The 14,936-nt window shown below is 42.2% G+C and overlaps 1 protein-coding gene across 1 annotated transcript in view; it reads right to left on the bottom strand.

The window, feature by feature from the left end:
* LOC141191640 (proton channel OTOP1-like) overlaps positions 1 to 14,936 on the bottom strand; it is a 100,329-nt gene that overhangs the window by 27,977 nt on the left and 57,416 nt on the right. Inside the window, exon 4 of the mRNA XM_073661614.1 lies at positions 10,293 to 10,351. Coding sequence (XP_073517715.1) covers positions 10,293 to 10,351 — 59 coding nt within the window. The remainder of the gene's footprint in view (positions 1 to 10,292; positions 10,352 to 14,936) is intronic.

The raw sequence follows: 14,936 nt of genomic DNA, 5'->3' as shown, positions 1-14,936 counted from the left end.
TTGTTGGTGCTCATGTGACATGAATTAGCCAATTAATGATGACTTCAGTGTTTTAAAACGCCTCATGGTAAGCTCTGTTCCTTTGTCACAATGATGAAGACAAAGGAGCTTTCTGAGGACATTAGAACTACTATTATTAGCAAACACAAGACTTTCAAAGGGTATAAGGCCATCTCCAAAGACCTTGGTATCCCAGTTTCAACAGTGCACAATGTTATTAAGAAGTTTGCCAAGCATGGAACCATCAAGAACCTCTCTGGACTCGGGGGAAAGAGGAAAATTGACAAGAGATGTCTTTGAAGGTTCGTGTGAATGGTGGAAAAAACACTACGTCAAGCATCTAAAGACCTGAAGGCCAACCTGGGACAGTCTTGGGTCATGGTTTCAACAAGTACCAAACGCCGCACACTAAACCAAGTAGCGCTTTATGGGTAAAGGCCAAGGAAAAAAACATTGCTGAAGAAAAGGCATAAAATGGAACGACTGATCTTTGCCAAAGGGTACCTTGACAAGCCACAATCCTTCTGGGAAAATGTTCTGTGGACAGATGAAACAAAAATAGAGATTTTTGGCAATGCGAAGCAACAGTTTGTTTACAAACAGCGCAATGAAGCTTATAAGAAAAAAACACCTTACCAACAGTTAAACATGGTGGAAGATCCATAATGCTGTGGGGTTGCTTTGCTGCATCCACTACTGGAGGCCTTGACCGTATCACAGGAATCATGAAATCAGAGAATTATCAAGAGATTTCAGAGCCAAACGTCCTACCCAGTGTAAGAAAACTTGGTTTGAGTCGAAGATCATGGGTCCTCCAGCAAGACAATGACCCAAAGCACACATCCAAAAGTACATAGGAATGGTTGAAGAAGAAAAAATTTACTTTTTTACAATGGCCAGCAATGAGTCCTGACCTCCATCCCATTGAAAATCTTTGGGCTGAGCTAAAATCTGCCATTGGGAAAAAGAACCCTGCAAACATTAAAACTGCAAAGGAATAATGGGAGAAAATTCCAGCTGAGAAGTGCAAGAAGCTTATAGATGGCTACAAGAAATGTTTGGAGGCTGTCAGCAATGCCAAAGGGTGTGCAACCAAGTATTAGGGGTGCCTTTATTGCAGCACATGCTGGATATTCTGTTTTCTTTGAAATTGCAACATGGAATTTGAAAAACAATGTTTTATTGTTGTATTACTTTGGACCACTAATTCAAAAATCCTGAGGATATAATTTTGGTACATTTTCATTTATTTCTGAAGATATTGTACTGTCTATGAAAAAAGTGAATGGGTGCCAATAATGGTGACCAGCACTGTATACAACAGCCACAGGCTTATGTAGGGAACAAACTATTTTGAGCAAACAGCATGACCTTTCACCATTTTGAGCATGTTAAACAGGCTACATCATAGAATAGTGGCTGCAGGGCTGAATAAATCATTAATTTTATATTTTAATTTCTCCTCTCCATTGCAGAGATATTATCTTGTAAAGTTTAGGCTATAATTTATGACAAGCCTAACTGGATGTTACCAGAGATTTTTCTCTGGGGACGTGTACTTCTTCACAGGCATGAGGTTTACCAATCATAAGAAAGCAGCAACATAAAGAGGAAAGAAGAACACGCCCCCACAGTAGCTTAGAACAGGCTTTTGCCTGTGTGAGACATGTAATGAAAGACAGTCTGCTCTCCTCATAATTAAGAATGATTTTTTTCTTACCTTTTTGTTACCTTTTTGTTGAAGTACAAGAAGATTTTAAACCTTTATCAATAAAGAAATGTCTTTTTTCCATTTCTACACAGAGATCGCAGCTGTAATCACTCTGCAGCACTTTTATTGACAGCCTGCTCTGCAGAGCATGTGTGCAGCATGTGTGTGTAGAGCAGACTGTCAATCAAAGTGAGCGGTGACTGTGACTGTTCCCTGCGTCTCCCCAATAACTGGAAGCAAGCAGCTGTTGAAAGACTATAACTTAATTTTCTACCTGTAGCAGCTGAAGATATTTACTTGCAGATTAACCCTATATAGGTAAATAGCATTTTTTGTACATAACAGGTTCCCTTTAAAGACATTCAGTCAGTATAAAATGTCCATAGATATGTGTTACTGGTAAGTGACAGGAATAAACAGTGCAGACTCTAAATCAATAATTTCTGGTCAGTAAAATTGATCACTTCTACATATAGATATCTCCCAGACCTTCCAGATCCAAAAATGTCTAATGTGTCGAAATGATCGCTTTAGTTGTATAGTAGTAAGTCTGTGAGTTCTGGCACTATGCTAACACCAACTCTCTCAGAATTAAGCTATTTATGATTGAGGAGCAGTCCATTGAGCTTGGAACTTCTGCCTCTTTGATATAGCTGCCGGTGACTTCACAGCATTATGGGGCATCACATTGTAAGAGACCCTGTGGGGACATCATACTTTGTAGGTGATACTCTAACATCAAAATGTTGTAATAGCATCATACATGTGTGGAAATGCACTTTGTGGGAAACACACAGGTGCATCTCAGTAAATTAGAATATCATCAAAAAGTTAATTTATTTCAGTTCTTCAATACAAAAAGTGAAACTCATATTATATAGAGTCATTACAAACAGAGTGATCTATGTCAAGTGTTTATTTCTGTTAATGTTGATGATTATGGCTTACAGCCAATGAAAACACAAAAGTCATTATCTCAATAAATTAGAATACTTTATAACAACAGCTTGAAAAATGTTTTTAAAAACCGAAACGTTGGTGTACTGAAATGTATGTTCAGTAAATGCACTCAATACTTGCTCAGGGCTCCTTTTGCATCAATTACTGCATCAATGTGGCATGGAGGTGATCAGCCTGTGGCACTGCTGAGGTGTTATGGAAGCCCAGGTGGCTTTGATAGCAGCCTTCAGCTCGTCTGCATTGTTGGGTTTCATGTCTCTCATCTTCCTCTTGACAACACCCCATAGATTCTCTATAATAGATTCTCTATGGGGTTATGGTCAGGTGAGTTTGCTGCCAATCAAGCACAGTGATACTGTTGTTTGTAAACCAGGTATTGGTACTTTTGGCAGTGTGGACAGGTGCCAAGTCCTGCTGGAGAATGACATTTCCATCTCTAAAAAGCTTGTCGGCAGAGGGAAGCATGAAGTGCTCTAGAGACGGCTGCGCTGACTTTGGTCTTGATAAAACACAGTGGACCTACACCAGCAGATGACATTGCTCCCCAAACCATCAATGATTGTGGAAACTTCACACTAGACCTCAAGCAGCTTGGATTGTGGCCTCTCCACTCTTCCTCCAGACTCTGGGACCTTGATTTCCAAATGAAAATTGGAACTCTGGGACCTTCTGGAGTGTGTCAATGACTGCCTTCTGGACATCTGTCAAGTCAGCAGTCTTCCCCATGATTGTGGAGCCTACTGAAACAGACTAAGGGACCTTTTTAAACGCTTAGGAAGCCTTTGCAGGTTTTTTTTTGTTAATATTTTAATTTACTGAGATAATGACCTTTGTGTTTTCATTGGATGTAAGCCATAATCATCAACATTAATAGAAATAAACACTTGAAATAGATCACTCTGTTTGTAATGACTCTATATAATATATGAGTTTCACTTTTTGTATTGAAGAACTGAAATAAATTCACTTTTTTATGATATTCTAATTTACTGAGATGCACCTGTACTCTGTGGAAGCATCATACTGTGTGTGGGGAAAGTACTATGTGAGAATCATAGTCTGTGTAGAGAAATGCACTATTTGGGGTGTGCATTGTGGGGGCATCAAACTGTGTGTGGGAGCATTGTGGGGGGGTATAATTCTATATGTAGGGATACCATACTGTGAGTGTGTGAGAATTTTGGGGTATCAAAATGTCTGCAGGGCACTGTGGCATCATACTGTGTGTAGGGGCATCATACTTTGTAAGCATTATGTGGGGGCATCATACTATGAGGGCTTCATTCTGTGTGTGAAGAGAGCTACTTGAGGCCTCATCAGTGGCGTACCACCAATGGCGGCAGGCCACGCACCTGCTATGGGGCCCGTGAGCCAGGGGGGGCGGTGTCAGCACCGCACAGTCAGCACAGCGACCACGACCCGCATTCAAATGTATTGACAGATGCCGATACAGTTAACAGCAGTGATGGTGGAGGGAGCGTCATGTGACACTCCCCCTCTGCATGTGATGCAGCAGCGCGATGATGTCACTTTATCGCGCCACTGGGTCAGGCTGTGGAGCTGTGGAGACGTGCTGCAGAGACTGAAGCAGCGGGGGAACAAGGAGGAGGGGGGAAGTATGTATTTATTTATTTTACAATCAGTGCGTACGTGGCGCCCATATTACTGGAGGACTGTGGCTGCACTCTGTCCTATGGGGGGGCCGCACTGGGTCCTATGGGGGCCGCACTAAGCCCTATGAGACCGCACTAAGCCCTATGGGGGCCGCATTATACTGTGTGGAGGACCATGGGGCCTGCATTATATTGCATGGAGGACCCTGGGGGGGTGCATTATATTGTGTGGAGGACCATGGGGAAGTGCATTATATTGCATAGAGGACCATGGGGGTGCATTATATTGCATGTAGGACCATGGGGGTTACATTATATTGCATGGAGGACCATGGGAGGGTGTATTATATTGCATGGAGGACCATGGGGGGGGCATTATGTTGCATGGAGGACCATGGGGGGTTCATTATATTGCATGGAGGACCATGGGGGTGCATTATATTGAGTGGAGGACCATGGGGAGGTGCATTATATTGCATAGAGGACCATGGGAGAGTACATTATATTGCATGGAGGACCATGGGGGATACATTATACTGCATGGAGGACCATGGGGGGCGCATTATACTATATGAAAGGCTATGTGGGGTCATTATAATATTTGGAGGGTTATGTGGGGCCATTATACTGTGTGCAAGCAATTATACAGTGTGAATGTTTGCGTGAGGTCCTTCATACTGTGTGGGGGCCATTATACTGTTTGGAGGGCTAGTGTGGGCTATTATACTGTATGTAGGCCCATTATACTGCATGGAGGGCTGTGTGGGGTCACAGTTGGGGGATCATACTATGTTGGGGGTCACCATACTTTGCGTCGGGAGTTTAGGTGGGGTACAATAGGGTGATTATACTGTGCATGTGGAGGAATTCACCATGGGGGTATCATACTGTGTTTGGGGAGCACTTTTGTTGCCACCATATTTAATGGGGGCAATGAAAGAGGAATCTAGGACTTCAGCAGGAGGAAAACTACTAAGTAAAGGCTGGAAACTTTGTGAGATCTGCTCTTCTGTGACCCCGACAATTATTTAATTTTTGTTTTTCTTTTTTTCTTTTTTTTTTTTTTGGGAGGGTGCCCAATTAGAATTTCTGCTATGGGGCCCAATGATTTCTATGTACACCCCTGGGCTTCATACTGTATAGAGGTTTATAGAAGGGGCATCATACTGCATGCTGAGGCATCATACTTTGTGAAAAAATTGAGGGTCTTCATTAGGAGCAATTTTTCTGTACGTTCACACAAAAAGGACAGGTTTGGGGTCTGGCTTTGCGTAAAAAAATATTGTGCTGAGCGCATTGCAATAAATATCCCTCATTTCTGTCATTCAAAGTATGGATAGGTGATAAGTTGCGATCTTTGTACAACCATCAAGTGGGGGCATTATACTGTGTATAGGGGGCATTTTGGGGGCATCATACTGTGTGTGGGGAAAGTACTATGTGAGAGTCATAGTCTGTGTAGAGAAATGCACTATTAGGGGTGTGCATTGTGGGGGCATTAAACTGTGTGGGGGAGCACCATGGGGGTATCATTCTATATGAGGGGACATCATACTGTGAGTGTGTGAGAATGCACTGTTGGGGTATCAAAATGTCTGGGGGGGCACTGTGGCAGATATTGTGTGGAGCCATCATGTGGGGGCATCATACTGTGTGTAGGGGGCATCATACTTTGTAAGCATCATGTGGGGTATCATACTATGAGGGCATCATTCCGTGTGTGAGGAGGCCTACCTGAGGCCTCATACTGTATGGAGGTTTATAGAAGGGGCATCATACTGCGTGTTGGGGCATCATACTGTGTGTTGTGGCATCATACTTTGTGTAAAAATAGAAGGTCTTCATTAGGGGCAATTGTTCTTTACGTTCACACAATAGGGACAAGTTTGAGATCGGGCTTTGCGTAAAAAAATTGTGCTGAGCGTATTGCAGTATATATCCCTCATTTCTGTCTTTCAAAGTTTGGATAGGTGATAAGTTGCTATCTTGGTACAACCACTTTAAGTAGCTCTCTGTCTGCAAATTTGTTTATTTGAAAAATGAGTGTTTGGGTTGGTTCTTCACCTCACAATTACTGCTGACATTTACGACTACTTAACCAGTTATTCATCACATAGAAAGCTATTCATTGAATTGTTTTTTTTCACATCACGTATACAGTATGTGTGGCTCATAGTGCTTTGTATCGTATTACAATTATATAGTCTGGGTCATTTCAGTAAGCAGGTCCAGGTTTATTAAGAGAAAGACTCATGTTTCGCGTTTTTTCTCCACATCTATTCTTGATTCAAGGAACAAGAGATTTCACAACATGCAACCATTCTAAGAACCTACAATTTAAGATTATCCTCATTGATTGCAATTAACTAGTAGCAACAACATAGGTAGACAATGGCTGCATTATGCCATCCCGCAACGGGCACAAGTCAGGCAGAAAATGAATGTTTATAGTAATACAGAAAGGTTATGGAATGGGTGTGTGAGGATAGATAAGGGATAGATTCTGGGGGGAAGCTGCTGCAGTTCTCTCACTTCTTTTCAGGAGCAAATTTCAACATTAAGTTTAGGGGTCCTCGTGCAAAATTTAAAAAATTTCCCCCAACTGTCATGGGGTTTTAATACAACCCCTGGCAAAAATTATGGAATCACCGGGCTCGGAGGATGTTCATTCAGTTGTTTAATGTTGTTGAAAAAAAGCAGATCACAGGCATGGCACAAAACTAAAGTTATTTCAAATGGCAACTTTAGGGCTTTAAGAAACACTAAAAGAAATCAAGATAAAAAATGTGGTACTCAGTAAGGGTAATTTTTTTCAGACCAAGTAGAGGGAAAAAATTATGGAATCACTCAATTCTGAGGAAAAAATTATGGAATCATGTAAAACAAACACACAAAAGAACACTCCAATACATCACTAGTATTTTGTTGCACCACCTCTGGCTTTAATAACAGCTTGCAGTCTCTGAGGCATGGACTTAATGAGTGACAAACAGTACTCTTCGTCAATCTGGCTCCAACTTTCTATGATTGCTGTTGCCAGATCAGCTTTGCAGGTTGGAGCCTTGTCATGGACTATTTTCTTCAACTTCCACCAAAGATTTTCAATTGGATTGAGATCTGGACTATTTCCAGGCCATGACATTGACCTTATGTGTCTTCTTTCAAGGAATGTTTTCACAGTTTTTGCTCTATGGCAGGATGCATTATCATCTTGAAAAATGATGTCATCATCCCCAAACATCCTTTCAATTGATGGGATAAGAAAACTGTCGAAAATATCAATGTAAACTTGGGCATTTATTGAAGATGTAATGACAGCCATCTCCCCAGTGCCTTTACCTGACATGCAGCCCCATATCATCAATGACTGTGGAAATTTGCATGTTCTCTTCATGCAGTCATCTTTATAAATCTCATTGGAACGGCACCAAACAAAAGTTCCAGCATCATCACCTTGCCCAATGCAGATTCGCGATTCATCACTGAATATGACTTTCATCCAGTCATCCACAGTCCACGATTGCTTTTCCTTAGCCCATTGTAACCTTGTTTTTTTCTATTTAGGTGTTAATGATGGCTTATGTTTAGCTTTTCTGTATGTAAATCCCATTTCCTTTTGGCATTTCTTACAGTTCGGTCACAGACATTGACTCCAGTTTCCTCCCATTCGTTCCTCATTTGTTTTGTTGTGCATTTCCTGTTTTGGAGACATATTGCTTTAAGTTTCCGGTCTTGACGCTTTGATGTCTTCCTTGGTCTACCAGTATGTTTGCCTTTAACAACCTTCCCATGTTGTTTGTATTTGGTCCAGATTTTAGACACAGCTGACTGTGAACAACCAACATCTTTTGCAACATTGCATGATGATATACCTTCTTCTAAGAGTTTGATAATCCTCTCCTTTGTTTCAATTGACATCTCTTGTGTTGGAGCTATGATTCATGTCAGTCCACTTGGTGCAACAGCTCTCCAAGGTGTGATCACTCCTTTTTAGATGCAGACTAACGAGCAGATCTAATTTGATGCAGGTGTTAGTTTTGGAAATGAAATTTACAGGGTGAGTCCATAATTTTTTCCTCAGAATTGAGTGATTCCATAATTTTTTCCCTCTGCTTGGTCTGAAAAAAATTACCCTTACTGAGTAAGATTTTTTATCTTGATTTCTTTTAGTGTTTCTTAAAGCCCTAAAGTTGCCATTTGAAATGACTTTAGTTTTGTGCCATGTCTGTGATCTGCTTTTTTTCAACAACATTAAAAAACTGAATGAACATCCTCAGAGCCCGGTGATTCCATAATTTTTGCCAGGGGTTGTAGTATCGGTCTGAGGCCATTCACATGTTCATGATTTTCAGTGCACCGAGTGGTCAGTGCCAAATTGCAGAGACATGTCCGATTTCGATCCAAGCGTCAGATCAAAACTGGCAATGAAAGCCTATGGGTCCATGAAAAAAATCAGACAGCACTCGAATGGTGTCACGCCAGGTGTAAGTGCAACATATAGGGAAAAGGGAGAGGGAGCCCAGACATTAGGAAAAGGGGGAAGTGGAGACCTCCTAGTCTGGTCTAGCGTCACCCTGTATCAACTAACGTCCCTATATAGTCTCCTCAGCTATCACCGATCGCGTGCCTCGCCCTACTTTCCCTGGCGTAAGGCTACGGCTAGGGATGGAAGGAGATGAGCACTAGTCAACCTCCACTAAAACTCTAAAGACAACAAGGGTAGACAAAACAGGGGAAAATGGCTTAGCTTTAGATGAACTCCAAATGTGCACACGGCCTCAAGCTCCAGAGAGGACAAGGTACAGTAAATGCTAAGCTTCACAAGTAGAAATGAATATAACCGGCGACACCCTCTCAGACACACCAGGCATATATACACCCAGGCCAGGGAGCAAATTAGCAAGAGAGGTAGTCGCTCGGTCCTAAAGACAGCCTCCTATCTAAGCAACTGTCTGCAATGCCAAACGTGGAGCACTCTTGCAACCCACTGCAGGATGACTGTCTGTCACCTCTGGCACACCCATGACAGATGGCATCTAATTTTCACAGACTGTGAGGCTACATTCCCTGGATGAGGTTTTGGTGCGTTTTTGAAGCTGCATATTTTGTCTCTGTCAAAATCGCAGCGTCATGCAGTTCCAGCAAAGTGAATGGGATTTATAGAAATCTCCTGCCCACTGTGCTTTTTTTACCGCTGCATAATCTGACCTGCGGTGCAGGTTTCAAATCCTTAGACTTACATTAGACGTAGAAAATCCATAGGTATAAAATGCACATGCGTGTTTAGTGTGTTTTCACAGCTGAAATGTATGTAATCTGCATCTAAGTATAAAATTTTGTCAAAGCCAAATACCAGGAAATATCAAAATCAAAGCAGCTTTATTTAAAGCATGCTAAAACAACAAGAAACAAAAAAACATAGCATCAACAAAATTTTCACGTCCGAGAAAAATTGATGACGCGGATGAAACTCTGACCAAAAATCACTGATGAAGCTCAGTCAGTTTTTCTCGTACGTGAAAAAACTGACGTCTCACGTATGAGAAAAACAAACCGATTATTTTGATCATACTCTGATCAGACTCTGATCCAAGTGTCATCAGTTTTTCTCGCACATGGAAGAAAAAAAAGTTTCTCCACCTTCTCCTTTCTGACACTCTGTGAAAATCGGACTGCACTTAGATGTCATCCAAGTACGGTCCAAGTACGGTCCTCAGATCACAATCCGAAATGTCTCCGCGACTTTCCGCAGACCGAGCTCGGTCCATGTAAAATTACAGACATGTGAACTGCCCCATAGACTATCACAGGTACGAGTGCTATCCGTGAAAACCACAAATTACACTCGTACGTGAAAAATGGACGTCTGAATGAGGCCAAAGGCTGAGGTTTAATATGTCGCAGATGTAAAGCGAATCTCAGAAAACCTCAGAACAAAACCTCAGAAAATACAAAGAGATTAGTGGAAATCATTCCAAGAAGATTAATATGAAATCAAATACTTTTACCTTTCAAACGTTTTAAAGGACTTGACGATGTCTTTTGAATGTCGCCAAAGAAAATATACCTGTAATTTATAAACATGTAGAAATGGTTTTATTTTTAGTAAATGGATCTTAAGATGAATCACTGTGAACAAAAAATTACAGACACTTTTATTGGAGCAATAAATCGTTAAATTGTGCTATAACATTTAATAGACAAAAGTAGTTAACTTGTCTCACCTGGTAACAGCGTTTTAATTGTAGTGGGTGTATCTAATCCAACAATCTTAAAATAAGGCAGTAATTACACATGTATAGGTGCACCAGTACTGTCGTACTGTAGTAGAGATTTTCCTGGTACATGCCAGCATACATTAGGGCAGCACGGTGGCTCAGTGGTTAGCACTCCTCTGCAAGGAGTTTGTATGTTCTTCCTGTGTTTACGTGGGTTTCCTCCCACAGTCCAAAGACATACTGATAGGGAATGTAGATTGTGAGCCCCAATGGGGACAGTGCCCGATATGGTCTGTACAGAGCTGTGGAATTAATGGTGCTATATAAGTGAGTAAAATAAATAAATAAATACATTATATCCTGTGGGCCATGTGCAGATGGAGTTTTTTTTCAGGCACTCAAAGACAACTAATTTTTCAAGTGGAAACCGCTTTAACAAACACTCCTTCTTTGAGAAGTTTTTGAAGACATTTTTCATTTCCTGAAGTTGTTTTGCAGCCTTCTAGTTTGGAGCGGATTTCAACAGGATTCGCTCCAAAGAAGTGACATGTTTTTTTTGCTACCATGTGAAGTGAAATAAAAAACGTTTAAAAGTTTGTACATAAGACTAGAGATGTGTGAACCTGAACTTAAAAGTTCGGGTTTCTTACCGGACAGTTAGTGTCCGATGCTTAACGCCAAACACGAACTTCTCCTGGAAGTCCGTTTCAATGTTCGGAGTTCCAGGAAAGAGAGGGAGAGTTCGGGTCCCTGTTGTTTTCAATGGGGTTCGGGTTCTGGTTCAAGTTCTGGTACCCAAAATAAACTTTCGAATTATGCTCGGGTCGGGTACCAGAACCCAAACTTCCATGAGACGGCTCATCCCTACATAAGACGAGCAAAGTGGTTTTTACAATAGAAATTAATTGGAAAAATAAGTCAAGCTTTTTTTAAGCGATTTTTCATGGTTTTGAAAAGTCCCATAACGAAAAATTTCTCAAACCTCTATCAGTTTCATGGTGTCCGAACCAAATGCAGGTCAATGTTTTATGCAGTCATGGGGAACCGGTGGTTTACCATGGTAGGCAGGAGACTGCTGAAGGCTGCCATCTTGGTTCTCCTATGAAGCCCACCCACTGGCTGAGCTTCATAAGAGACCGTGATTTACTAAAATACTATAATTATAAGTATTACAATACGGCAGTACTATAAGTTCAAGTCCCTTAAGGGGCGTAAACAAAGTAAAAGTAATAAATATATTAAAAAAAAAAGTATTTTAAAAAATATAAACAAGTGAATCACTCCCCGTTTCCCCCATTAAATATGGATTATTTTAAAAAAAAAACATAGTTGGTTTTGCTGCATCCATATAAGTCCAGTTTATGAAAACATAAAATGAATTAACCCCTATGGTAAATGCTGTAAAGATAAGAAACATCAAAACGTCAGAACGGCAATTTTTCGGCCCCTCAAAAATATAATATAAAACTATCAAAATGTCATATTTACTCTAAAATGCTATAAATATAACTCACCACATAAAAAACAGCCCCTCACATCACTCAGTCAGCAGAAAAATAAAAATGTTATAGATCTCAGAAAATGGCGACATAAATCAATGTTTTTCATCACTAAATAATAATAAATAATCCACTAATAATCCACTCACCACTAAATAAATAACAATTTTTAAAAAATCTACGAAAGTTTGGTATCGTTGTAATCATACTGACCTGGAGAATAATTTTTCCACATCATTTTATACCATGCAAAAATAGCCATAAAAAACAAAATCCAAAAAACTATGGTGGAATTGCAATTTTTTTCCACCATTTCACCCCATTTGGATTTTTATTCCTGCTTCTCGTTATATCGTCTGATGAAATTAATTGTGTCATTCAAAACTACAACTCGTCTTGCAAAAAAAAAACAAGCCCTTGTACAGTTATGTCAATGGAAAAATAAAAAAGTTATGGCTCTTGGAAGAAGGGGGAGGAAAAAAACTAAAGTGCAAAAAGGAAAAAATGCCTTGACATGAAGGGGTTAATAAAGGTTAGTCATTGAAAGAGAAATAATGTGCTGTGTTTTTATCTTTTGGTTTGATTTTATAGTTGTAGGTACATTAATATATTTTTTATATGGAAGCAAAATGGGCAAATATCTTGCTTCTAAGTAAAATGTAATAATACATATAAATAACATAGGGCACTTAGTAAACACTGTTCCTGATCAAAAAAAAGCACAAAAGCCTGTCGCAGAGTGCATCTTCTTACAGTCACCACTGTACTTACGAGAGCTTTAATCAGCAAGATATCTTGAGTAAACAGTAGTGTTGAGCATTCCGATACTGAAATATCGGGTATCGGCCGATATTCGCGGTATCGGAATTCCGATACTTAATTCCGATACTTTTACAATATCGAATACCGGAATCGGAAGTTCCCATAATGCCTGCGCTCTGCAGTGTCTGTGAAGGATGACAAGCTGGATGGCAGCGCTCAGCTGAGATCCAGCCTGTCATCAGAATGCCATCCCAGCGGGGGAGAATTCTCCTGATTGTTTAAAAGCCGGCGCGCGGTAAAAAGCCGCCGGCTTTTAAACAATCACACAGCCCCATACTGCTTCCCCGCAGCCTCCCACCCCGATCCTCCGCTCCCCTCGCCACCTCCCATCCCGATCGTAAGTTAGGACCGGGCGGGGAGCGCAGCACCAAGGAGCGGGGAGCGAAGGACCCGGGCGGGGAAGCCGGCAGTGAAAAGACTTCACCGCCGGCTTTCCCGTTCTGTGCTGCGCTCTCCCGCCAGTTATTTCAAATGAACAGCTGAGGTATCAGGTGATGCCGATCAGCTGTTCATTTGAAGTAGCTGCGGTGCCCTCAGAGGGTTCATGTGAGTTCATGCTTGACTGCATTGCATGAACTCACATGAACTTTCCCACGGCCGCACAGGTCAGCCTCACCTCCCAGACCATCAGACCGGTCATGATTAGTGTGTGTGCGCGTGTGTGTGCGGGGTGTGTGTGCGATGTCTGCGGGTGTGTGCGGGTGTGTGGGGTGTCTGTACGGTGTCTGCGGGTCTGTGCGATGTTTGTGGGTGTGTGCGGGTGTGCGCGGTGTCTGTGCGACGTGTGCGGTGTCTGTGCGATGTCTGCGAGGGTGTGCGCGGTGTCTGCGATGTGTGCGGGTGTGTGCGTGCAGGCAGATATAGGCCGATGTGACACTACTACTCCCATCGGCCTATGTCTGTCCCCCGTCCACTCGTGCCAGCAGGATCAGCTCGATGGGAGCAGTAGTTCCCATCAGCCTGATCCTGCTATTTAAATTGCCCTACTGTGCCCCAATAAATTTTAAATACATGTCATTGGTGGCCAGTGGTTACCTACAATAAATTAGTTCATACATTACCTGTCCCCGCCGATCGCCACCTAAAATAAAGTAAAAAATAAAAAACTACACCTATACTCACCTAGACACCTAATTCCCCGAAGCCATCGATCTCCTGTAATAAAATATAAAATAATAAACCACAACCTTATCCTTACCCCTCCGTAGTAGTCCACGAGTGTCCCACGAAGATCTCCAGTTCAGAGCAGCCACATAGAATGTGACCGCTCTGAACCGCTGCCGCCGCTAGAATGACGGGGCCGTAAGGGTTCGCCGGAGTTCAGGCAGCGCTGCTCCGGTTAGCTCCTTTACGGCCCTGCTGTATCGTGAGAAATTCCCACGGTACAGCACTGCCATAAGGGAGGTCTCCGGAGTTGCGCTGACTGAATGCACTCCGGTGACCTCAGTCAGGGGCTCCCGCTGCCGGGAGCGGACGTGTTCCCGGCAGCGTGAGCTTACAGCAGCCATGCACAGCTGTCACCATCTCCAGATGTGACAGCTGTGCATGGGAGATCAGCGCAGGAACGTGGACAGGTAACTATTATTTTTAGTAAACTAAGAATTAAATAAAATGGTCTGTTTTATTTCAAATAAATTATTTTTTTCTGGGTGTAGTGTGTTTTTTCTTTTCAACACTTTGTAGGTTAGTAATGGGGGTGTCTTATAGACGCCCATCATTACTAACCTGGGCTTCATGGCAGCTGGCGCTGACATGAACCCCACCACTATTACCCCCTGCCACCGCACCAGGGCAGCGTGGAAGAGCGAGGCTAAGTGCCAGAATTGGCGCATCATATGGATGCGCCATTTCTGGGGCGGCTGATGGCTGGTGTTTCTAGCCTGGGAGGGGGCCATTATTCATGGCACCCTTCCTGGGCTATTAATATCAGCCCCCAGCTGTCTGCCTAGCCTTTGCTAGCTATTAAAAGAGGGGGGACCCCACGTCATTTTTTTGGGGGGGGGTCCCCCATTTTAATAGCTATTAAAGGCTAGGTATTCAGCTGGGGGCTGATATTAGTAGCCTGGGAAGCTCCGTGGGTTTTACCCCCTTCCCAGGCTTGAAACATCTGCCC

Source organism: Phyllobates terribilis, unplaced genomic scaffold, assembly GCF_046119375.1.
Source record: "Phyllobates terribilis strain yellow unplaced genomic scaffold, ASM4611937v1 Scaffold_1__5_contigs__length_1240528914, whole genome shotgun sequence".
Classification (NCBI taxonomy): Eukaryota; Metazoa; Chordata; class Amphibia; order Anura; family Dendrobatidae; genus Phyllobates; species Phyllobates terribilis.
The sequence above is the reverse complement of the archived record's forward strand: the minus strand, read 5'-3'. Positions and strand labels throughout refer to the sequence as shown.